We start from the raw sequence: 26,135 nt of genomic DNA on the forward strand, positions 1-26,135 counted from the left end.
GGGGTTTTCCCGTAAAAGTGGAAAACCTGTCCGAAGAACACACGCAAATCACAGACATAATAGAATGGCCTCATAGCTTTAGCTTCTCCCTCTGAAATTCGATATAACTCGGCCCACCTTCGCCACCAGAGGCCCATAAGTTAATCAAGGATCGCCAGCATAGATTCTACCACTCTAGATTCACAGCAAATATCTTAGTCTACGTCCCAACACGGATAGGTTTGGAGAAATATGTGTTATTGCTCTTGGTACTTCCAGAGAATTTTATCGTGTCTGGCATCGAGGTCTGCTTAGTAAACTGCTATCCTTTGGCCTACTTTCTACTTTCTGTAACTGGACAGCTGGTTTTCTCTCTTGTCATAGTGGATGGCTTCCTCATCTTCCCCATCTATGCAGGAGTGCTTTAAGATATGTTTATCCCCTATCCCCCCCCCTCTTGTACACAAATGACCTTCTCTTAGTCACCAATAATCCTATCTACAGTTTTTTTTTTCTCCTAATGATAGTAAACTCCATTCTTCCTACTGATTTGACAAACCCACCCTCCAGCATATCAACATCCCAAGATTCCATATCTTCTACAACGAGTACCTTAAACATTGATCTCCGTGCAGTTTTTCAATGGGGCGCGGATAACCTAGTCACCAAAATGCGGTCTTGTCTTCTTTCAGGGAAAAAAAATATCGATTTACCTTCCCTTCCTTTCATTAATACGCAAATAACCTGACAGGATGAGCTCTCTCTCTCTCTTCCCCACTCCCTTAGACTGCCATTTACTTCTAGCCTTTTTTTTTTGGATAAATATATCCCATCAATAACTGTATCTGCTTCTAAAAATCATGCATACTTATCTGTTCAAGATGCATCTCTTCACCCATTCAGTACAAATCCACCTATACTTAGAATAGTGTACACGTATTTGGGGTGGTGCACCAAACACATTCCTAAAAATTCTGGATGCTGTTCGGAGGAGAACGATTTGGCTGATAGACGATTCCCCCCCCCTCTCTCTCTCATTGATAGCTCTTCTGCTCCTCCTCTGTACTCCGAAACAGCCTTCCTACAAAGAAGAGTTCCCAACAGCTGCAACATCCAGCTTTTCGCCATCAACTCTACGCACTGCATGAATATGCTACGGGTTCTTTCACCTCTCGTGTATGCAGAATTGATATTTAAAAAAAAAAAAATTATATATATATATATATATATATATATAGTACAAGTAGAGATATGTGTATGTGCGTGCATGTTGGGTTCATATATGAGTAGGTTATATAGTCACCCAACTGATGTTGTCAATAGAAAATAACATAAATATTCAAGGAGTTATTGTTACAGTGCGCCAATAAGTCTATTTGAGCAATGAAAACTTTTTTTTTGAACGTACTGAAAGATACATGTCTGCTCCTACTTGATATTCCTGATTTATCGAAAACGTAGTATATATATATATATATATATATATATCATACGCAGAGTCTCTGTAGCTCAGTCGGTAGAGACGAAGCCTTTTGATCGGTTCGATTCCCGTCCAGGAGGTGAGGAACCTTTATCTGATGTCTTTCGACTAAAGGTGAGTTAGCCAGTCTGGAGGAAGAGGGTTTTTTCATCCCTCAGAACAGTTAAATCGGCCCTGTGAGCACACACAGATTTATAGCCTTGAATATTTACTACAAAGTAAAGTGCATGTTGGGCTCATATATGAGTAGGTTATATAGTCACCCAACTGATGTTGTCAATAGAAACGATAGGGTCCTCACCACATATACACGTAATGCCCGTAGTTAACCATTATGGTATCAAATCATGGTAGTCCACCTCCTAGATAGGAGATGGCACTTCAAGGGAATGAAAATTATCACATCATATTATCACATCATACACAAGCTTTCACATACTAACGTAAGACAAATATATCATATCATGCATCATGCATCATGCAGACGACAAGGTCATTTTTATCATTCTTTTTTATTCAAGAAAAATATTGGTATATTTCTGTAATTAACGATTTCAACATTGTTTTTCTTAAATATTCATTGTACTAAACAATATATATATATATATATATATATATATATATATATATATATATATATTATATTGCTTTCAAGAAGTAAAAGAACTCTATTAGCTATCAAAAAGTTCTACACTACTGCCTCCGGGGTCAAGGCCGCTACTGTACTAGCTCGAGAGCGAGACAGGAAACGGCTAAGGTTAATACACGAACCTCACTATTAATGTGGAGCCAGGCTGTGCGACTTGTTTTTTGCCTCCAGCAATCTGTAGTTTCAGCACCAAAGGTTTCGAGAGTTAGAAGAAAGAAAAAAAAAGAGTACGAGAAAGAAAATCATTATTTTTTATGTCCATTCTAGTCCTATATAACATCACCTGCCAGTGTAACCAGACAGTCGCTCTGCTGCAGTTCTGTTATGTATAGCAGTTTTATAGCAACAGAGTTCAGATAAATAATAAGGCTTTATAAATTTTAAGAAACTGCGGAAAAGTAATTTTTTATGGAAAAAATACCATGCACTCTTTAATGAGTGTGTATGATTGTTCTAAAGCAGTTAACAAATGAAAATTATTAATCAGAAAAACAATAATGTATCTATTTCTGCTTTATTTTTATTTATTAATTTATTTTGATCGCATTAAAGGAAATTGAATTTTCAAATGTCACCTGTATATGTATATATTAAAATCAGTCTTTTTTTATTCATATGAGTGGATAAATAAAATCAAAAAAAGAATTTAATTATATAATTATTAGAAAGTTTAAAAAAAATTTAATTAAAGGAAAATAAACGAGACACCACTACAAGTGAATAGCTATTTTGATGCCATATAAATAAAACGCTTTCATTTCCGACAACTGAAGTCTACTATATTGTTTCTATCGATCAGCATTGCCTGGTCTATTCCAAGATATGTAACAGGAACTATTTCTACGTACAACCGCGTTGTGCGAACGTAAACGGAAATTCTTCGAAAACAGCTATTAGAGATTATTCTTCGAAATAACAGTTCTTCGAATTATGTTTAGAAGAAGAGATCTTGACGCTTATTACAGTCAGCAGTCAAGAGAAGCAAGCAGTTAACAGACTGTGTGTATACTGTTGATTGCTACTTTTAAACATAGTGTGATGTGTTCCGAAATGTTAATTTATGTGGAGAGCGAGAAAGGAAAACCTAAGTTATATTTGAATGGATATTTATTTGTTAGAGACAAACAAGTGAAGGATAAAATTTATTGGAAATGCGAGCATTTTGGAAAAAAATGCAGAGGACGTGTGATAACTATTCGTGGGATCGTTACCTCACAGCGTATGAAACATAACCACCCTGGCGTTGCTTCAGGTATTGAAGACACTGAGATAATATGCAACCCACGAAATGAAACAAGCAATATAACTGATAGATCGCAATCCACTTGGCAATCATCAGTTGGACATAGTGAGGAGGTTGCAGGTAAGTTTCTTTCTGTTAAAGGGCATAAAATAATTAGTCAATGTATATTTACAAACTTCGTTCCCCGTATCACTACTGAGTTTCTCTCTTTCTGTCTTTTTTTTTTTTTTTAAGAACAGTTTAGCGTTCTGAATGATAGAAGATAGAATTTTATTTTACTTTTCTTTTGTCCCCCCCCCCATTTTGTACAAGACGTAATGGCGTGTCGATGGAGCTATATATTTTTCAATTAATAGGATCTTTGCAGATTTTAATTTTTAAATAATTTGCATCATTATACTATGTCTAATGACAATTTATTTATTTTTCCTTATTTTCATAAACCCATTATTATTATTATTATTATTATTATTATTATTATTATTATTATTATTATGTCACTGTGGTGGCGCTCGCGTTTGCTGTTAAAACAAGAAAGACAGTCAAGTAGTTGCTTCTAAATTGCAGTTAATTTCGTACTTTCTTAGCGCGTAGCTCATTTTTTAAATGAGTTGGTGATAATTGAATCTTTCAAATTCAGATTTAGTTTTATTTATTTATTTATTTGCAGATGCCGTGAATTGCTATATATATAGGCTACCTATGACGCTAGACTTTAGTCTCGAGCCACTCATAATATGCTGACTTTTATTTATTTGTTTATTTTATTTTATTTTATTTTTGAATTTGCGTTTGCACTCTTGCTGAAGAACTATGGTTTGATATAGTGTTTTTGGGTGGAATGAGGAAAGGATTTCATTTCAGTGAACATTAGTTCTGTTATTCGGCCTGAAATTTGGATCAAGCGGTTATCCATTTGACATCCTTATAATGCCAGAAGACACGAGACTAAGAAATACCTAGCCGTAGTTGATCTGTAGTGATTGACACTTGGATAAGGTTGTGGTCATAGTTACCAAGAGGAGGGCTGACATTCACAGTGTATTTCGAAGAGGAACGTGTTAAGAAGAGGTCAAGGGTGTTGACAAGATTTTCAGGATTGGCTAATATTCTGGTAAGTAGATGGACTTACCAGAATATTACCATCTACTTACCAGAATACTAGCCAATCCTGGTAAGTAGATGGACTTGTGTTAAGCCTTTCCTAATGGAGAATACCTTGGCATCCCGTCTTGGAACTGGTGAAGGAAAGCCAGTTGGGTTATGGATGTTGAAGTCCCTAGCGAATATAACCGCACTGTCTGGGCATATCGACTACAGAACATCGAGCTTTAGATATAGTAATCAAAAATGTCAAAGTGGTTATCAGAATTTAGAAAGCGATAGAGATATAAAATGAATACAACATGGTTTGGTAAAGAAACATTTTGAGCCAAAGCATACCAAACGAGCGATTTGTGGTTTTTCTTTCTCTCACCTGGGATATCAGTTTTTATGAATGTACAAGTGCCACCATTGTAACACAAGGAATTGGACAAGGTATAATTTGAGCAGATGAGGTGGTAGTTGTTGAGGTTACCAGTTGACATCCGTTAGGAATAATAAGTGTCGTTCAGATGACTGTAAGGTCATTCTGCACATCTTTTATATTACTACATACTGCCATACTTGTACTCTGTCCATGTACGATACGGCAGACCAAGTGGCAGGAAGATTATTCGCTAGCTGATTGGAAGCTTTTGGATTCGTTAGTAGACTGGAGTGATCCCGATACTATCCAGCGACTGGTCTGCGGAACCGTTTGAATGCTGTACTTTAGAATGGAGGAAGATCCGAGTCCTTACAATGTCTTTGGCATGTGCTTGTAGGATGTTACTTCATGTGAGAAGAGAGGAGAAAGGACGTCAGGACTTGCTCTGGCCAAACATGGCAGCAGGCCACTTCAGGTCTCCAATATAGTAAGGTGGTAGTGCTTCACCTGGAGATTAAAAACATCTACCACATATAGATCTGGTTCACATTTCCTCCAACTAGGGAAAATATGCCTTGCGATGGCAGTTGATTCGCTGAATATGTCAGATCACGGTTTGCGAAACAGGCTACGGAAGCACTAGGTCAACTTCATTGTGAGAGGCTTTATGTTGTAGCCCGACGAAATATGTAAAATGAAATATTCAAAATAATTTATTATGCGAATCCTCTTCACGAAAGGTTGTTAACCTATCGTTTGTTCATTAGTGCAGTGCTTTGGTTAAGAGTTAATATAATCCAAGGAATTATATTACTAACTTAACGTAGAATATTTTCCAGCCACTTCAGGTCTCCACCAAGCACACTGACGATTACACATAGGGCGATGAAATTCATCTATGAATTTTTATATTAAAAAATGAAAAAGAGAGATTTTGAAAATACAAATTAAATAATGTTAAAGATGCAAAATACTTTTAAAAATTTTGTAAAATAATTTTTAAAAATTTATAAAAGATTTTTTAAATATGTAAACTAAACATTTCTTATAATTATTATAATATATATTCTAGAAAAATTGAATTTGGTTTAAGTTTGGATGTCTGCGTGGGGTTGATTTAATTACAAATTTTTAAACGATTCCACATCAATGATTTTCTCTTTTCGTTTACATATACGCCAAATACTTTTTGATAAAAACGAAAAGAGCCACAAAAGCAATATTTGACTTCCTCTTCTTTACAGAATCGCGGACTTGGTTGGGGTTTTTCTTTGACATCGCTACTTGAAGGTAACAAATAGTTCCGACCTACAAAAATGAGAAACCGTATTGTTTTCCTAATTCTTAACCCACTGTAATAAATCTCTCCCCACCTCTCAGTTCAAATACGGTGGTTAGAGCATTTAGTTCTTCTATAGTACGAGATATTTGAAATGCACAGCACTGCATCTAGGTGTGTAGCTGTGAATAATTTTATGTTTGCAAGCTTATATAAAAAGCCTGTTGTGATTCATCATAGTTGTTTGGTGGGACAGAAACTGGATTTTGGGTATTACGGATGTAATCATAAAATGTATATAGTTCACGGTAAAATAAAGTTTTCATGGAAAATTAACATGCGCGTTACATTTATTTGGGGATATTATTTTACGGGCTTTTCCCAATACGAAAGGTTGTTGGACTTTATAAAATGTCAGTACTGGATTGGTAGAGAGAAAATAGAAACTTGTTGACAATAGATATAAAGAATTATCTGTTTAATTTAATATTTTTATATTAAAGAAATCATTAACCAGGAAGTTATGCAAACTAGAATCGCTGATATTAAACTGGAGGTTATAACCGCTTCTTCTGTTATTTATAACTCATTCATCCTACTTATAAATCTGTTTTGTAGGATGTATCAATTCGTATGAAAATAGCTAATGCAAAAGCATTTTGCTACTGATTATCTGCGTAAATGAGTGAGAAATCTAAATGTTCTTTTCAGAGTAAATCTTAACTACTAAATAAACTGTAGTCTTCTTTTACTGATAATAATTTGCAAATAACTCTTCGTGTATAGTAACTGGACACGAATATTTCTTTGCACATTATTGCAAATATAGACACATTTATAAGAGAATTTACATTCTCCCTGAAATCTGAGATGAGGATTAGTTAAGGCATTAAATACATACCGGTTTCTAAAAAGTCTTAAAGTTGAACATGAGGAACCATAAAATGATCTTGTGCATTCCTATTTACATCTATTCATTACTGGAAAGTAATGAATAGATGTAAATAGGAATGCACAAGATCATTTTATCTTTCGTTTGGAGGGAATTCATGCATTTAATTTTCTATGAAATAAAAATCTGTGCATACTTCAATCGAAAGATAAGGTAAATATTTCTTTAGTTCATTACAGAGCGCGCTGTTACCTATAAAGGGAACATTTGTGAAACATAATACCAGGAGGAATCTCTTACAGCTAGCACGCACACGACACCTCTCAAACAAACCTTAAAAAATGCCGATATAAAGGAATATATTGGAAACGTTAATTATATGAAAGAAAATTGATAACATCACAAGCAGGAACCGGACATGGACATGGTTCATACGAGTGCATCATTAAGTCAAAATTTGCAGTACATACTCACTGAACTGGAAACTGGTTGTACAAAATGTGCATAAGTGTGTCCATATTAGAGTCAGTCAATAAACTATCAGTATTTTGTATCTTACGATACAAAAATCTGGCATAAGCAACAAGGTCTTGAGGCTGGAAAACATCGTTAATATATTCCTCAAGGATCCAAAAAAATTTATGGAATTAGATAACTTATTTATCAACTACTAAATTGGATTCAAATTTATGTAAGCGAGATTGAAATTATTTTAATATATATAACATCCGAATCCGCCCTCTTTTTAAATAAATACTTTTTTTACAAATAAGTATAATAAGTATAAAATGATAAGCAAGCTTGTTTTCATAATAATTTGGTTAAATGTAATAATACATTTTAGGACTTTAAACTGACTTAAAAATGATTAATGCAAGCCCTGTTTATTACAAAATTTCTGAAATCTGGGCATTCATGACACATATTATTTTTACTACAATCGAATTTGCTTACATGCCCAAAAATATAACAATTGTAATCCATAAATGTTCAAAATAGCAAATACAATGCTTAATTTCATTTGTATATAAATGGTTTAACTTCATAAGCAACGATTGTACTGTTGTAACGAATATCTACTTGTATATTCTTTCTTTCTCTAAATTTTTAATTTACTAATATTCAAATTTCTTTTAAGCACAAAGAAGTATATTGTAATACAATAATTTAGGCTATTTTTATTGTATAAATCTCTAAAATAAAGGAATATATATTACACCAAACTTTAATTTATATTTTTTGAATTAATATTTTAGATTTTGTGTGTGGTGGCCGGGATAAGAATAGCTACACTGCAGCCCATGCATGTCGTACGAGGCGATTAAAATGGGTACCCAGGGAGGGTAATGGATGGCAATGCTGTAGTCAATGAAGTCCTAACTGAGGCTCGGCTGTTGCTGTTACCCTCCTGCCATGATCAGAACTCGTAGCTCAATAACACCCTATCCTTACACTGTCCTCTACAGATAACGGGGAATATGAAAAGCATTCTTGCTCCGACTAACAGAATCCTGATTTCTATACTTGATATGATAGATATGATATATATATATATATATTACAAATTAACTACTACTACTACTAATAATAATAATTGCACAATATATAACACGAGTGGCATTCTGAAAATAATGGCTGTATTGTGACATCTCCCACATAAAAGAGATATGTCAGCGGGGAAAAAAAAAGTGACATCGCTACTTTGTGTTTATACTCTATTTCTCAGACAGTCTTCTTTTCTACATCCTATAACATGCTTTTCAAGAACCTCTGTAACTCAATCGGCATAGACGAAGCCATTTGATCGAAAAGACCTGGGTTCGATTCCCGTCCAAGACGTGAGGAACCTTTATCTGGTCTCTTTCGACTAAAGGTAAGCCGGTCTTATACGGAGGTGGGGTTTTTTTTTCACCTCGAAACTCGGGTTTTTCGTCTTGCAGAACAGGCAAACCGTTCCCGTGAACACACACACATGTACAGACATAAGACACACACACCTGGAGGCATGAGGCTAACCATCTTATCCTCGAAGCGGTCGCGGTTTCTAATCATTATAGGCCATGTCTAATACGAACGTAACGTGCCACTAGGCCTAATATACGTAAGAGGAGGAGGAGGAGGATAACAAGCTTTTCAAAGCTATCGTAATAAAATACTTCTGGGTCGTTTTACCCATTTTTCTCACTTCGTCATTTTTATATTGAATACTCTCGAGATGTGCTTTCATTTAGAATAATAAAAAGTCCCATGGAGTCAAGTTGGGATCGTAAGAAGGATGTTACACAATTTTAAATCCTATCTATTAATAACCTTTGAAGTGAACACCTCGCATGTGGTTTCACGTTGTTATTTTGCTAAAAGCAAATGGTTGTTCCTCTACACAGATATGATAAATTCATTGTTTAAACTTTGCCAAGGTCTTCAAAAAAGATTTGAGAATTTATTGTAGTTCCTTTCACCATAAGTAAAAGAAACTACAATAAAGGCGTACAAAACAGCGCACGGCAAAACTGTATATTAAACTGGGATAAAAGAATAAATCAAGGTTCTAGTAAAATAGTTTTGTCTATTTTAAATAGATTATAAACAAAGAGGTAAATAATCTTCTTTATGATTCCGTATGCTTCCACACACGCAAGCGCAATAGATTCTGCTTGCGTATACCGGGTGGTAGACTACAACACGCATATAGTTGAATGATGCTCTAAAATTTCACCGCACTCAACGCTCCAAATTTCTTGTATCATAATAAATTATAACGAATATATATCACTTTTTTAAAGAGTCCATACCCTGTAGGCTTATGCAAAAAATAGTCTTAAGTCAACGTCATTATTTAGTTAACAAGGCACAGCAATTAACATCAACTACTGCTCGGTAAAAACTCGAATTCAACCAAACACTTGAATTAAATCAGTGCTATTGTTACACATCAAATTTACTGAACCGTGATAATATGGTTCAAGTTTTCTCACTCTGTCTCCCTTGTAAAGAGTATTATAAGATTTATATTCCACGCACACGCTCCTGTGTGTTGAACTTATTTTCTTTAGGTAATGTTAACAGCCGCAATGATTACACGAGAACTATTAAAAACTTCTGGGTGTAGATAAAACTGGTTTTGATAAACAACAATGAAGTATGCATCTCTCTTTTATAAATGAGCTTTCTGGTTAAAACTCCGCCTATGCTTCGTACGTTGTCCAGAATGTTTCTGAGATCCACCTTCTTCCCCGTGTGCATATCTTAAACTGCAAAGAAAGCGAAATTTTCTTTTGAAGCAATTTAGCCCCAAGCTTCTAATTAATGTAAAACAAACTGATGTATTGTGCTTTATTTGAATCAAATGCAACGTTTCAAACTTTGAAAGACGAAAATGCACGAGAGACGAAAATGCTTATTCTTTCGTAGAATAAACTTGTGCTACACAATGTGATGGTTCTACGAACTGCATCTTTAGGTAGAATTTTTAAACAGCTTGTGGAGTTAGGTAAGTCAGGAATAGTTAAAAATTCTTATAAATGAGGTAAGGATAGAGACATCAATCATTTCTTACTTCTAACCCCTAATTTAAACAAAAACACGCGCTAAGTCCTTACTGAGTTGCTTCCGTTTTCCGGTATTACGATAGGTAATCTGTGCGTGACTAGTGGAGCACCCCACCTTGCCACAGGCGCTAAAAACCCTCTCATGCTACCTCGGTGTGTTTGTCTGTTAAAAAAAAAAAATAATAATGAAGAAGAAAAACAACCGAATATGTAGCAGCATTCGATATGTGATGTAGTAAAATAAACAATACAAAGGAACAGACCTCACTAAATGGCGTAATGGGGACCACACAATGACACGATTGCATGAGTCAAAGGTGGGTTTTTTGACCTGTCTCATAGTAGACGGAAGAAAAAGTCCCAACGCCCGGAAGAATCGACTTGCTCTCCATGCATGGTAAGCGTATGTGCGCGCGCGCGCGCTTTCCACGTTTTATACGTGTGCACGGTCTCTTGCGAAAGCCATCCAGCTTGACGACTCATAATTGGTGCAAGGGCGGAGGTAAGTAATATGGCAGCAAAGACCAGTGCGTGCACTGCGCCGTGTTTTAGGTTAACGCGGGGACGAGTAGAAGGCCACGCGCAACACACTTGATGTTGGTTCTTTTTTCCCCCCCTCTAATTTCTCCTTTCATGTCTCTACAGATTGCCGACCACCTCCCTGCAACCCCCGTGGAACCTCGGAGAGCCCCTGCGACCGTAAGCCTTATGACCTGTCATCGTCCCATCTGGACCTCGCAGAAGAGGAAAGAGAGGCTGAAGGCCTGAGGAACGACGGGGAGTACTTCTGGCCCGAGGGTGGGGACAGCCCACTTACCGCTCCGCCTCTCGACAATAGAGGTCAACAGCCGGTGCCAGGTAGCGTCACTCCACTTTGCTCCATTTCTACGATTCCGCGCCCGGAGTCTGGCAGCGCGATTCGAAGCGATATGCCGACCGACACCCTGGTAGCTTCGGCCGCCGGTGAACCTGCCGCAGTGCCCGTGAAAGACGAGCGGATCTCACCCGATCCAGAGACTTCGCCGCCAGTGTCACCTCATTCTCCCAGTCCTGGACGTGCCTTTCCTGCCGGGGTGGGACTCGGATTCGGACTTCGTACTCCGTCTGGTTCTTCGTCTCCGTTTCTGTCTTCGTCTGCTGTGGATCGTTTTCCTGCCGCCGCTCCACTGAGTTGTGGGTCGCCTGCCATCAAGCAGATGGAAATGATGACCAGGAACTACAGCGACTTCATGAGGAGTTTGGCTGCCAAGTACAACAGCCACAATACTCAAGACAGGTAAGTGACTTAAGTGTTATGATCGCAGCCCTACTGCGATCATCTTTTTATGAATATCTATCGAACTCTGTTTTTAAGTATTGATTTTCTTTCTTACTTTTTATTTATTTATTTTATTATTATTATTAATTTTTTTTTGTGTGTGTTAGTAGATGTGTAGTACACAGGGACCTCACGCGATGAGTCTTGAAACTCTACTATGGTATGATGTAATCATAATAATGATAATGTTTGTGGGCATTTTATATCTAATATCTGTTTTTTTGTTGTTGTTTTTTTAACGAAAAGTAAACTAAAATGTAAAAACAGCTTTTATTTCTCTGAAATAAAAGTGAATTTTCATACTGGTATTAAAAAATAAATACTTATAAGCTAATTTCATACTGGGTTTAGCAAGAAACTATAACTACAGATAAGCGAACAATAACTACTTATAAACGAATAATAACTCTAAGCACTTACAAGTAAATAAGAGTTTATCGATAGGGTGATAAATTTATGTATCATATTATGCCATTATATAAATAAATTTATACTTAAAGTAAGTGATAATGTATTATATTATAAAATGATATATTAGAGAGTACATGGTGGCAACGATTTCCTTTGATGGGAAAGATGCTTTTCAGCTGAAGATAAGTTAGCCAGCCTCATGGAAGGATATTTGCTTTCTTTCTTCTGAAAAACTTGAGTTTACACCCTCCTACAAAGCAAGCATTCAAATAAAATAGCTCCGGATCATTATTCATTAAACACGAATTAACGATTAGCATTTCTGACATAAAGTCCTAAAAAGGACTGGTTAGATGGGCGAAGCAAAATGCTTTTCATATTCCCCATTATCTGTAGAGGACAGTGTAAGGAGAAGGTGTTATTGAGTTATATATAAAGCTCTGATCATGGCAGGAGGGTAACCGTAATAGCCGAGTCTCAGTTAGAACTTCATTGGCTACAGCATTGTCATCCATTACACTCCCTGGGTACCCATTTTAGTCGCCTCGTACGACATTGATGAGCTACATTGGGGTTATTCTTATCCCGGCCACCACACGGGGAAAAAATGGATTATGCGTACGTCTGATTTTTATTAACGTGAATAGATAGATAATTGTAAAATACAGCTATCTTTCTAGAAAGGCGGAGTAAGTTAATTTTCACTGACATAAAGTTCTTAAAAGAACTGGGCGATGGGCTGAGTCATTGACTTTTTATCCCGTTATCTGATCTGAATGAAGAAAATCTGTGTGGATGGAGTGTTATTGAGCTAAAAAGCTCTAGTCATGGCTAGGTAACGGCAATAGCCGAGCCTCAGTTAAAACTTCATTGGCTACAGCATTGCCATTTGTTACTCTCCACTGACATATTGAGCTAAAAAGCTCTAGGCATGGCTGGGTAACGGCAATAGCCGAGCCTCAGTTAAAACCTCATTGGCTACAGCATTGCCATTGTTACCCTCCACTGACATAAAAAGATGGGATAAGTTTTCTTATAGTAAAATTTATAATAATTTTTAATTACAGTATTGTATAATTATAAAAAAATTAACTTTATTTTGCATACAATATATTTTTAACTAAATAAATGAATGTATGTAAAAGTTTTTCATAAGTTTTTATATATTTTTTAAAGTTTAATCAATGCGTAATCACCATGTTTCGTTTTTTTCTTTTTTTTTTCTTACTGTAAGAGGGTAGTACAGTAAGTGTAATCTATTTTAAAACATTTGCAAAAAAAAGTTAAAATTCATTTAATATAACATTACTGATAATCATCTCTTAATATTAAATTTAGATCTAATTAATGTTTATATCTTACTTCGACCTCACACCCCGACGTATAAAAATAACAAGATTTCGGTGATGCTCAGATGTCCCTAACTGACATTAGTTAGAATTACTCCAAAGGATTTTATTAATCACATGTTCTCAACATAATCTGTTTGTTTTGTGAAGCCCAAACCAGAGTGTTTTTATGCAGAAAAACCTTCCTTTATCGTATTTAAACCAAATAATTTACCTTCAATTGAAAACCCTTTTTTCGTCCAAACTGTGCTCATTCCAAGTGAAGAGCAAGATCATTTCGTAACCGCTCTAGAAGCGCTGATGTCATTAAGATGATTATATTATACTATTACAGTTTGAAAAACAACTTTCTGCGATTCCGCCCCCTCGCTTCAGTAAGTTATGCTAAGAAGTAATGAAACGAAAATTATCACGAATCCCAAGTTTCAAGATCTGAAAATTTTATTTCCTTTGCAAGACTTCTTTCTCACAACTGATCTCAGTTGGTGAGTTTCATTTGCTGTGCAGCCACAAATTGACCGTTCCGCCGGAACGGATGGTGAATAAAAAAAAAATAATCCTTAAGAAATTATTAAGAATTAAAAATAATTAAGAAATTTTGTACTGAAATTTACGAAAAACATGAACTTGGCAGTGTACTAGCACGACATCAAAAACACACATATATATATATATATATAATTAGCTTCAATGAGCAAGGTTTCGTGTGAGGCTGAAAAACCATTGACATGAAATCTAAATAGTAGGCCTTATCTAATCTAATCTAATCTAATCCTGTGGCCTCCTCTTTAAGAGGGTTGCAGCTGATGAGTAATCCGCTTCCACGCCTCTCTATCTCTTGCTTCTGTAAGATTCTTGCCAGTCCAATCTTTGATGTTGTCTTTCCATTGCAGTCGGTGTCTTCCTCCTCCTCTTCCCTCCACCATCCCCTTCAATGCTATTCTGGAAAGCTCTCCAGAAGAACCCCTCGTCCTGCAAACGCTGTTTTTCTTCTTTGAATACTAGCTATATAGTCTCTTTTCATTTTGAATCTTTTAAGAACCTCTTCATTGCTCACTCTTTCAGTCCAGCTGATACGATCCATTTTTCTCTAGCACCACATTTCAAAAGCATTCAGTAGGCTTATATAAGTTTATAAGTAGTATTCCATATCATGCATACATAATACAGTATTTTCCATAACTACATTCAAAATATAGGTTTTCAAATTTTTTTAAAATAAAAACTATAATTGACTGTACTAATATCTAAAAAGAATGATAAAGGTTATTTTTTCTAATTATCTGAAATATATCAAAAATATTTGCATTTCATTTAAATACACGTTAATTTTTTAAAAAGAAATTATTATTATAATAAATGATAAATTGATAAATGTATTACGATAGGTTTGACAGTGAAAAAGAAATTACCCTTGGAGGGTAATGGATGGCAATGCTGTAGCCAATGAAGTTTTAACTGAGCCTCGGCTATTGCTGTTACCCTCCTGCCACGATCAGAGCTTTAATAGCTCAATAACACCTTATCCCTACACCGTCCTCTACAGATAACGGGGAAGATGAAAAGCATTCTTGCTTCGCCCCTTTAAGCCAGTCCTTATAAGGACTATAAGGACGATAGGTTTGATTCATAGGTATTCCATATGGTATCTGGAATCTTCACACTTCAATCACTTTCGACAAATTAATATTAATAATTATATAAAAGTGATCATACTGATAATTTTCATTTACAAGAATTTAGTTTATTTGTGTAGCATAGTTTGCATGTTTATGGATTTCGCCAAGTATCATATATTTATTTATGTTAATTCCTTTGACGTAATTTACATACCAGTAGAAACAGAACAAGTTTGAGTTTAAAATAGAATAATGCATTAAGACATTGGATGAAACTAGTTTATTCTGCTATTTTTGATATATTTAAGCTTTTTGAAGTAATTTTTTTATCCATATCATGAACAAAATTAACTTGATAAGATTCATTTCAATGAACGAGTCTTTTAGGTTGCATTTAATTATTTTTCCTTATTTTCAAATGAATCATCCACGCATCAATTGTACTAATTTAAATAAATTCATGTTAAAAATGCATATTTGCATTTTAAAGGAGGTAGGGTATCTATAATTTCATTTTCTCTGTGATTACGATTAACTTTCTAAATATATTGATCTTAACTTGATTGAAAGCGCAAATAAACAGCACCTGATCTATGCAAACCAGCGAAAAAAAAAGTTGGGTAGAAAGCCAAACAGATCCATTCTATATTTGTCTTGTTTTTACAACTTTTATAATTAAGAAAGCAATAATAGAACTGTATAATCATACCCAGTGAAATTTCGGTTTAACTCCTTGTTATTGCAGCAACTCATATTAGAAATCCGTATCATAACTATTATAAGGTACCATTTTAATCTAAACACCAAAAAAACTATATGGTCGGAGTTAAGTTCCTATTAAGTTCGCAAGCGTTAAAAGGAAAGATTAGGGAAGTCGTTAGAATCGTCGTTTATATCAAACTTTGTGGATGTAGACTGATGAGGTTTACAATTAATATGAAAGCAATTAAACCTATGTGGTGATGATGTATTAAGTCTGTCAGGTGTGTGTGTGTGTGTGTGTGTGTGTGTGTGTGTGTGTGTGTGTGTGTGTGTGTGTGTGTGTGTGTGTGTGTGTGTGTGTGTGTGTGTGTGTGTGTGTGTGTCAAGTTTCTAAAAGAAAAAACCTCTGCAGTGGCACAATCGTAAAATGATACGGCTATCACTAAACAATAGGTTACTTTGTATTCCTTCTTAAAGTGATAACACTTGAGGAGTGGGAGATTATAGTTTTATGGAGATTCGAAAAAATTAGTAAAGTTTGTTCGTAGATTAGATATTAGTGAGTTGATGTTATGAGCATCTAAAATGATATCTAACCCTTTCGGTCGTTAGTCACAAAAGCTTTTTCAAAAATCATCATCATGAGCGTATGAATCTGGTAACGCTGGTGAAGGGTAAAGATATGTAAAGACAAAAATTATTGCAGCTGTGATACCATCACGTGGTAAGAAGGGTGGTAGCATCACGTCTGACAATGAAAATGATCTTGATTGTTCGAATGAGGGAGATATTTGCTAAAATACCTGCTAATAACTTTGGAATTTGTTTACATATTAAGGAGTATATCAAATATAAAAAGGGATGTAGCCAAATTACTTACAAAATAATTTTAATTAAGCTGTTATAAAGATCAAAAATGATTTTTTCGGATATATAAAGAAGAATAAATCATACTTTTTCCCCATTAAATTTTAATCAACAGGAGAGTGTTAAAAATTTCGCAATTTCTTACGTGAACTTAGGAAGAGAGAGAAAAAAAGAGGAAAGCATATACTATTTTGTAATCATTTATAGATCTTATCCGTTGCAATAAGAGTAATTTGGCATTGTCGTAGCGCTGAGATATTGGATAGAACGTTTTTAATCTGATAATTTAATATTTAGAGGTTAATACTGAGAAGTAAGCTTTAAATCTTGAGTTGGTTTGGTTGGCAAGTAACCACATTCTTAAGGAAATATATTGTAAGAAAAAAGCTATGAGTGGAGTATGGATCTGATAAATCAGATACTAAGTATAATATGGGACATGTAATGTAAAATAAATTTGCTAGTTAAAGATTTTAACTTTAACTACCAATTCAGTTAGTTCTTTAGTTAAAAATTGAAATAAAGAACTTGGAATGGTAAGATTAATCCGAAAATCTTGAATGCTTCAGCTATGATTATAGAAAATATTAATACGTATTTTGCAAATGAAAATATGAACAATGGAGGATATATTAAGAGGAAAGATAAGATTTCTGATATCTTAAATCATTTGGAAACTGATAAGAATGATGTAGAGATGACATTTCTCCTTTGGTGGTAAACAGATGCTTGTCAGTCTGTTTACTAACTAATCCACTTTTGATCACCTTCAATGACTCGCTAATGAGGAACAGTACCTTCTGATTGGAAATCTGTAAAGGTTATTCCAATTAATAAAAGGCGGTTCATCGAGTAAAGTTTAGAATTATAGACCAGTTACTTTTGAGTAGTAAAACTTGGAAAGATTAGGAATTGTATCCCTATTAGGATATGCCTTTTATGATAACTTGTTGGCAAGACTCAGCACTGTTTCGTAAAAGGCTCCAAATCAGTATGAATTATTACTTAGTGAAATGTAGAAAACAAGAAATTGGTTGACAGATGACAGAAAGCCGAGTTTAAAGGGTGGTCTTCTAAGAGCCAGATAAAAGTTAAGGGTTGAAGCATTTAGGAGATCAGTTTCAGCATCCTTGTTACGTAATATATTCATAAACGATTTAAATTCAAATATTTACAGTAAAATATCTCTGTTGATGAAGTGAAATTGAGCAGATTAGTAAAACGACTTGGATACCTTTACTTCTTTGCAGGATGTTTTTTAATAGATTAGAAGCGTGACCAAAGAAGTCGAGGAATAAAATTTAATCTATATAAATGTATCTTTATGTCATCTGTATTAAACGAAGTCTGAAATTGATTGTATATGATATGGAAAGATATGTTAATGTAAAGATTTGAGTATTTTGATAAATCAGGACTCATACCTATACGATAACTAGTAAAGTTCAGCAGATTGTAAGCGTAATTCAAAGAAGCTTCACTCCTAGAAATAAAGAAGTTATGATATTCTTACATAAAAGAAATCTTAACCTATAAGCATCTGGCAGTGTCCGTGTACCTCATCAACAATCTATATAAAAATTTTATATTTATATAAAGTTAAATTTCATTTTTATTGATTCAGATGGAGTTTTTATATGAAAAGAGTTAGATTGAAAAAAAAAAAAAACATTAGCTGCATCAAATATTTAATACTACGCGTGCAAAGTATGAATTCATCTGATCTGCTTGTAGTTCGGTTTCCTGTAGTGTGATGTGGTGTAGTGTGGTGTGAGAAGCGTATACCCTTTTATCCTGTTCTGCAATTTCCATCATACATGAAAATTCTTATATGAATATTAATGTGAGAAATATTCTAATCGTTGTCATATTTTTGTAATAAACAATTCTCTATAAGCCTTTAAACGAATACACTATAATATGTCGTTCTAGTCATATTATTTATGACGAATATTATTTCTGACATTAGATATTCTGAATATAATATCATAAAACAATGACAAGTACATACCAAATATATCTGTCGTATATATTTCTGCTTATATAAGTCACTGGTAAAGTTTAATATTGGTTTTGGTCATTCAGATTTTTAATGAATGCCAAGAGAATGGAGAGTGTACATCATGATGATTATAACTGTTGGTTGATTAGCTGTAATTTGTTGACTTTATCAAAGGAGATACGGAGAGAAGTTTATATGTTAGTTCGTGGAATATATATATATATATATATATATATATAAAATGACCAAGCATATAAAATTGCTTGGTTATCCTAATATACAATATACCCAAGTTAAAAATTTATTCCCATCAATATCTCCTCCAGAGATTTTTATTAAAACTTAATACACCTTGTTGCAACTTATATAGGTAAAGTTGATAAGGCTTTGTATTACTAAAACCTTCGTATTTAGGGTCTAGCTACTCACTGAGGAGACCTCAAAAAAGGTCGAAACCGGTCTGGGTAGTGACCCCACCCATAATGCATTGCAGTATACATCTTCTAGTGAGATGTGCTTTACATTATGGAAAATACTAAGAATAGTGATCAAAGCTTTAACCACCTTTACAATGAGTTGCCCTGGTGTTGTACCATCTTTAGACTTGAACTTTGTTTCAGGCGCAAACTTAATTGTTTGCATACTTGGGATTAGGAGCTAAAATGACCAAGCATATAAAATTGCTTGGTTATCCTAATATATAATATATATATATATATATATATAGAAGAGATATTAGGAATCTGTTGAACGGAACTAGGTTGCAGAAGTGGAAAATCCACATGTGAACAACAAAATAAAGAAAAGCAATTAATTTTTTATTATTATGAATAAGAATATGAGGTGTGATAAAAAATATCCGTATTGATTTATGCTGTGTGTGTGGAGTAGCACCTTCTGGATCAATCACTGTATATTTCGGAGCTGTAGCTTACGTTATTCGAGAAGTAATACCTTGTAAAGTAAAGTGTGACTGTGTGCTGTGCCCTTTGAGATTTCTGCTTCCATAATGGCAGAAATTCATTGTGTGTGTGTGTGTGTGTGTGTGTGAGTGAGAGAGAGAGAGAGAGAGAGAGAGAATTCTGTTTCACTTGTAAAAATTGCCCTAGATACATTTACGATGTCAATATAGCTATTGGAGAGTACATTGATTGGTTTTCAATCCTCTGTTTCATCCACATTGCTATACACAGGAATATATGCGAAGAAAACAACCCGAGAAGCAGCAGACTAGAGATCAATTTCTTTACCATAACAATGCTCCTGCTCACTTTACAGGAATGACTAGCCAAAAACCTCAAGATTATTTTTGTCTTACCTTTCTTAATCCTCTTATATGTCATCAGTTTTCTTTCTTCATTTCTTTCTTCTTTTTTTTTTTTAATTTTCTTCATTTTTTTCTTTACCTAAAATCTAATTCACCACTGAAGATAAGATTTGATGGGATTATTAAGATTAAAAAAAAGTTGAATATTCATGTCAAGTTTAAAAACATGCAACTTTTTGTTTGCATGTTTTTCAACATGATATTTTTCAACAACAGCGCGAACGGTGGACTCGCTGTATCAAGAAAGATACTTCGAATTAGATTGAATGTATGGAATATCAAATAAATGCTATTTTGGAGATGGAAAAACCACATACAAGTTCTATGTCGAATGGCAGTGAGCTAAAATCCCTAAACGCCCATTGTAATGCACTATAGGTTTATAACATTTCTTGAATGAGAGGGACATAAAAAATATAACTTTTTCGCGTTATTTTCTGCTGTTTTGATTTGGTTGATTCGAATGTTTACTTCTAAAAGTTTCTTGCATAGCATGCAATCTTAGCGCTCTATTAATGAATATATTTGCGACTGCATCGTTTCAGAAATAGTTTCACGCGTGAATTATTGTGCTTGTTGTTAAAACCTAAACTTTAAACCTACTGCTTTGCTTGTAATAATAAGAAGAAATAAGTAACTATTTAATCTTGTAAATAGAACTGTCATCACTGTCAGAAAATAATTCGGCAGCAAAAGAAGCGCTCGAATCCATAAACTAATTAATAAATTCATCAATCAAAGAAATAACTTTTTTTGAATTTCATCTAATAAAAGAGGGGACTTCGTGCAACCGAATTTTGTACAGACTACATTAAAATATCTTTATTTCGTCACGCTCTTCTTAATTATACTCTCTATATACGAACTCTTTGAGATATTTCTAAATATTTATAACAGAGCGGCCTCTTTATTTTCATTAGCATCCCCTCTAGAAGTAAGAAATGTTTTAACCGCATTCGTGGCCTACTTTTTACTACTAAGATATACATTACTATCAGCATAGAACTTTTCATGTAAATGATCCATTTAGGGACGACAACGGACACAATAGGGCAAAGGGTAAAGCGTGATTCAGGTCCTGAAGAAAAGCGTGCACGAATCCCTAATAAAATATCAGTATAAGAATAAAAGGTATTACTATATATTTCATACTCATTCTCACAAGGAAAATTTCTTATTGGAAGTTAGAAGCCTTTGATGTTTGACAAATACAGAAAATATTAAAATATATTTTAAAAAAATCAATAATAAATAATACTTCGGGATTCCCGATCACAATTGATACTTATTCCCAATTCGACACTAACTTGCCGAATAAAATAAAAGTTACAGAATGTTATCAACACGATATTATTAATACACAATATTAATGTTTCGAGTTTGACACAATTGTTCTTAAAAGAACTGGGAGATGGACTGAGTCCTTGACTCTTTATCCCGTCATCTGAATGAAGAAAATCTGTGTGGATGGGGTGTTATTGAGCTAAAAGCTCTAGTCATTTAAGTTAAGGGATATTAAATTATATCTCATATTGTTTCTTAGCCGAATGAGAAACTCAACGAGTTTCATGCCGAATATAGAAACTATATAAAGTTCGGCGATTCCAAGCATAAGCAAATACCTGGATAGAGCAGCACCTGACCCTCGAAGGTAGTGCAAGCTGAGGCAACTCATACAAAGGGTGGAGCAAGCTCCGATCACTATTCTTGATATTTACCCATAATGTGAACTTAACTCCTAGGATCTATATTATTGTTCAACATTATGAGAGAAGGTCACTACCCAGACCGGTTTCGACCTTTTTTGAGGTCTCATCAGTGAGTAGGTAGACCGAGTTAATACCAAGTTTGTAGCGAACAGAACTTACATCCCTTCTATGAGAATTGCCAAGAAGGTGTCCTATTAAATTACTAATTATAATGAAGAGCCAAAGGCTTCAATTCGGTGACATCAACTTATTTAAGTTAAGGGATTATTAAATAAGTTCATGTCGCCGAATTGAAGCCTTTGGCTCTTCATTATAATTAGCTTTAGTCATGGCTGGGTAACGGCAATAGCCGAGCCTCAGTTAAAACTTCATTGGCTACAGCACTGCCATTCGTTACCCTGATTAGTAAGTAAAGGGTAAAATCTCAAAAAATCGGACGATCTCTAGGCCACTCCATAGTGGGCGAAAGACCGTCCATGTCTCAGCGTTGGTTCCACTCATTGACGGCCGCCCCGTCCAAGCACCCCGACGGGCTCCCCGTTTAAGCAGAACCGCTCAGCGTTGGTTCCACTCAGTGTCGGCCGCCCCATCCTAGCACCCCGATGGGCTCCCCGACTCCTGAGCAGAACCGCTCAAATTCCGAGGAAAATAATTCACCGACAAGAACCCCTCAGCGGGCCCTGCCGGAGAACACCTTCCCCGGAGACTCAAGGTGCTCCCTTAAGGCAAAAACCCTAAGGGAGCGAACTCAAAAACTCACACCCAGGATAACAGCAACAGCCGAACCTCAGTTTACTTCCTCGGTTCAGCATTGCTAATTGTTACCCTGGAAGTCCTAAAAAGGACTTTTTTTCAAACCGAGCTGGACACAAATCCTACGTGTTAATTTTATATAAATTAGCTATACTAATGAATTATAGGTGTGTTTAAATAATTACAATTTAATGAAATCTATCCTAATAATTTTAGAAAATATTAGTTAAGAAAATGAATTATTAAAAATTTTAACGGATTTCAATAAAAAAATTCAAAAATTTACAGTCATAGAAGCAAAATGAGAAGATATTCACTTTAACAAAGTTTGGAATAAATACACAAAATGAAAAAGATTAAATTTGTTTTTCAAGTGAAGGCAAAAAATAACTTTATAATTAGAGTTGTAATGAAAAATGTTCTGCAATATTTTCATGATTAATACCACAGAAGAAGTTCACACTTATAGTATATCAGTACAATGAATGCATACTGATATATTAAAAGAAAAAAAACTTCTTAACATTAGATCTAAAACCGTGTAGATTGTACTTTTCAGAAAATATCAGTGGAGAGAATGAACAAAGAGGAAGAAATTTTTGATCTCTCGTTTTGGTGCTGAATAGCCATTGCTTATGTCTTAACATATTTAGATTAGAGGAGAATGAGGGAAATTACAGATGCAATTCTAATGAAACTGACATTGGATTTGCTGTAGAAAATGCAATAAGCAGAAAATGAACATGTGTGCAAGACAGAAAAACTATAGTACATTTAAATCACTGAGGGCTAGGGATGTGGAGGTATTTGCGATTTGTATAGAATTTACAGTTACTTAATCACATGGAGGTAGGGTTTTTTCTCCTGGAAACTTTTTTTTTTTTCATACCGCAGAACGCACGTAATTTACATGAAAAGGACAATCATAGGCTAACCGCCTTGCCTTAGAACTATGATTATGAAATCCAGGGATTGACTGTTATGGGGGCTTAATAGTCATTTATTATTATTATTATTATTATTATTATTATTATTATTATTATTATTATTATTATTATTATTATTATTATTGCACGGGTACCTGCATAGAATATGAAGAAATCGTTGAAGATCCAACTATTCTTCACACAATATTTATCGTACCCCGAATTCATTGACAAAGCACTCATAACTGACTCTTGGAATCCATTCTATTCATTCACCACTCTCCAAACGAAAACTCTAGTCCTCACACCTTTGATAATCCCAGTCTTACCCAATTTCCAGGGATGACCTGATGTGTTGCCCCCTTCCCTCTAGCCAAGTGTTAAAATATTTTCCTGGTATCAATTGTGTAAAACCCTTTCAGTAACTCAAACGTTTCACTTACATACCCTCATTCTATCCTTATAGGGAGCATTCCTAGGCCACTCACAATCTTGGACTCTCGCTGCTGAATCCTCTCCACCATTTCCATATCCTCAAGAAAACCAGATGACCAAACCCGAACACAGTAATCCAGATGTGGACGTATGAAGGCCTTGTAAAAAGGAATGATAACTTCTTTGTCTGTGCTTTTTAGTATAACCAAGTAATCCTATGCGCTACCTTAACAGCATGTTTTCTTAAATTTAACTCGTTATCCACCAGCAAGCCTAAATCTCTAACTTCAATTTTCTGGAGTACAATTCCCGCAACGTAGTTCATCCCAAAATGCATTACTTGATACTTTTTCATGTTAAATTGGACATCCCTTATCTTTTACTCATATTGTCAGCCTATTTAAATCATCCCATATGTTCTCAACACATCGCCTTAATTAACTATTACCCAATTTTGCATCATCAGCAAACAGCTGAATATTTCACTACATATTTCAGAAGTAAAGTAAAATAAATTTAGATGTAAAGTAATGCAAGTAAAGTAATGACGGTGTTTTTTTTTATGAGAAATAAGACATTTTTTAAATTTTTCTAGCATCGAAGTTACAAGATGATCTAAATCCTCATGGAAATGCTTCCCTTTATCAACGTCTTGATAAAGGGAAGGAAGAGAAATTAAAGTGGCATGGAGAACATCGTTTTCTCATACTTATAAGAATTCTTTCAAATGATGTATTCACTGCAGTGGTTGAATAGACAACACGATTCAACTACGGAAAAGAACAAGGTTTAAAAATTACGATCATTCCACTTGACATTCTTATAAATTCCGGAAAAGACAAGGATGAGAATTGCTTCGTGAGACAAGAAATCAACATCAAGTTGTAATCTGAACTGAGAAGAGAGGGGAAATGACAAAACAAAACAAAACAAAAAAACATTATAACATAATTAGAAAGATAACAATGAGTTGGAAATCGGTAAGAGCCACATAAAAATCTATAAAACTTTTCTATTAAAGAAACGTGGCCTACTGATAATGCTGTAGAAAGTAATTATCTCCTTTCCCTTTACAAATGTTTTTAATATTTATTTACGAACGTTCTTTACATGTGCAAGTAGTTCAACAACCAAGATTTCATCGGCATTGTGATATTCGTTTTGTTTTGCATCATATAATGAGACAGTTAAAGGAATTAGCCAACGTTTGTATGGGACTCATGTACCAACTTCAAGAAATTAAGACATGATTCATGTTTATTTCACAAGATAAAGGGGAAGCGAGAAATTTAGTGAAAGAGGTCAATGATCTGTTAAACAATTAGATCCTGTGGGGGTAATTCCAAACTGTACTCGCGTGCTGAGGTGGCTTTTAGGTTGTTTTAAAATATAATGGCACGTTGCACTTGCCCCAATCCGGTTTCGGTTCTCTCCGAATCAGTCTCTTAATGCATTCAAATTAGAGCAAATAACGAGCTGTGATGACCTTTTAACCCGTCGTCAGTTTGAATTTCGAGAAAAATTCGCAAGCACTTGACAGCTGAGCTTAGGATCGTGATGTGTTTATGCATTTTATTATTTCATCGATAACCAAAGTGTTGAGAATGATTAATCATTTTATTCGCTGATATTAATCCTCATCTGTGGCAAGGAGATAGGAAGGAAAAGAACAGAACAAGGAAGTAGTCGGATATTATGATAATCGTTCTTCTAGTAGCTCATTTAATTTTCAACATTCTCTTTTGCTATTTGTTTATTATTTATGAGCATCTGTCAGCCTCGTAGTCTACTATCTAAAAGGGTCTATTCGGAACAGCTTGTTCATCATACAAAGAACGAAGCTCATAAATATTGCAGAAGTCATCACTGGCTGGCATTTTTAAACGGTTGATGACTGACAAATTTGACATTTTCTTAATTGGTGTATTAAGCATTTCTGGACTGAATTAGATTTTGACGGTGATGCTTCCCATCAGGTGAAGTCATCTCTTGTAAAATTGAAACAAAAAACAAGTCGAAAGAAGCAAGAATGAATTGTTAGCCTATATTCTTGATTATTTATTAAGTTTAGGGAACTCGAACTTTTATTCCTGTTATGTTGGTAAAGAATTTTTTCTGTGTTTTTACCTGTCGATTATAAGTAAATGTTAATTATCGATACTTGTTTTGATATCGT

General features: G+C 34.7%; 1 protein-coding gene across 3 annotated transcripts in view; it reads left to right on the plus strand.

The window, feature by feature from the left end:
* The window catches only part of LOC150107619 (uncharacterized), a 125,455-nt gene that overhangs the window by 60,314 nt on the left and 39,006 nt on the right, over positions 1-26,135 (plus strand). For all 3 annotated transcript variants that reach the window (XM_090391980.1, XM_090391978.1, XM_090391979.1), the window contains one exon: positions 11,187-11,817. In XM_090391980.1, coding sequence (XP_090248106.1) covers positions 11,187-11,817 — 631 coding nt within the window. The remainder of the gene's footprint in view (positions 1-11,186; positions 11,818-26,135) is intronic.

The sequence above is a fragment of the Typopeltis vanoorti genome, chromosome 4, assembly GCF_054136105.1.
Source record: "Typopeltis vanoorti isolate ZY-2024b chromosome 4, IOZ_Tvanoo_1.0, whole genome shotgun sequence".
NCBI classification, from domain to species: Eukaryota; Metazoa; Arthropoda; class Arachnida; order Uropygi; family Thelyphonidae; genus Typopeltis; species Typopeltis vanoorti.